General features: G+C 49.4%; 1 protein-coding gene across 1 annotated transcript in view; it reads left to right on the top strand.

The window, feature by feature from the left end:
• The first annotated feature begins 212 nt into the window (after nt 1-212).
• znf653 (zinc finger protein 653) overlaps nt 213-1,106 on the top strand; it is a 12,008-nt gene continuing 11,114 nt past the window's right edge. Inside the window, exons 1-3 of the mRNA XM_008299191.1 lie at nt 213-517; nt 661-728; nt 862-887. Of these exons, the coding sequence (XP_008297413.1) occupies nt 222-517; nt 661-728; nt 862-887 (390 nt within the window). The 5' untranslated portion in view covers nt 213-221. The remainder of the gene's footprint in view (nt 518-660; nt 729-861; nt 888-1,106) is intronic.

The raw sequence follows: 1,106 nt of genomic DNA, 5'->3' as shown, positions 1-1,106 counted from the left end.
TGTGCTGTAATAACCAATTTTCCCTTTAAGGATTAATAAAAGTGTTTCCATTCCATTTCTATTCTATTCTATAATCCTGCTCGGTAGGTGGCGCCATACATTGACATATCTATGGGTGGCGCTGTTCACCAAAAAGTTGGTTTTGCAGCGCGACAAAAAACAAACCGAAGAAGAAGAAAAGCGGAAGCGGACGTGAGGCTTCCGGCAGGGATCAGGCAGCGATGGCGCACCGCCTGGCAGAGCTGGAGGCTCCTCTGGACGCTCACCAAGCCGGGGACCAGGGCAAGAATGTCCTGAGGCGCTGCAGAGGGAGACCCAGACTCACGGACTCTGACCGGGCACAGAGGCGTCTCCAGTCCCGGAAGAAGTACGACGTGAGGCGGGTTTACCTCGGAGAGGCGCACAAGCTGTGGAGCGAGCTCCGCCGGAGGACCAGTCTGAGTGATGCCGGGCTGGCTGAGTACCTGATCCTGCTCAACTCCACCTACGGAGAGAAGTACCAGCAGAAATACTGCGGGTACGAAGGGGGACGCTTCATCCGTCTCAGCTGACTTTACCCAACCAGAGAGTGTTTATCAGAGCTGCTGTGATGGTAGTAACTGTCTGATCTGTCAGACTGTTCCTGTGTTTAACCTGATTTATCCAACCTGTGTTTTGCAGGAAGAAGATTGCTCCAGAAGTGTCAGTAAAACAGAAAAGAGGTAAGCGGTGCCTCTCACAGATCAGTCGTGTGGGTTTGGGAGCTCGTTGTATTAAATCCATCACAAGTAGGACGCTTGTTCCGCTTTAAAGAGCTGATGTTTACTCATGTGATTTGAGAAACAGTCGACTGCAGCATGTCAGCATTTATGAACAGTAAAGATCTAGTTTGTTTACACCAAGACCGGATCGGCCACATGAAGCTGGTTATCGACTCCTTTAGTCAACTCAGGGTTTCTGGATGCAGCGTGTTCTCATATAGAGGGAGGATGTTGGCACCTGATAGCGAATCATGGACAAGTTTAGAGCTGCATGTTTCTCACAAGAACAACAAACTGTGATCCTAAACTGATACGAGGAGTTTAAAATGTAAAACTAGGCTTAAAACAGCACAACAGCTGCAGCCA

The sequence above is a fragment of the Stegastes partitus genome, unplaced genomic scaffold (assembly GCF_000690725.1).
Source record: "Stegastes partitus isolate 25-593 unplaced genomic scaffold, Stegastes_partitus-1.0.2 Scaffold1390, whole genome shotgun sequence".
Lineage (NCBI taxonomy): Eukaryota > Metazoa > Chordata > Actinopteri > Pomacentridae > Stegastes > Stegastes partitus.
The sequence above is the reverse complement of the archived record's forward strand: the minus strand, read 5'-3'. Positions and strand labels throughout refer to the sequence as shown.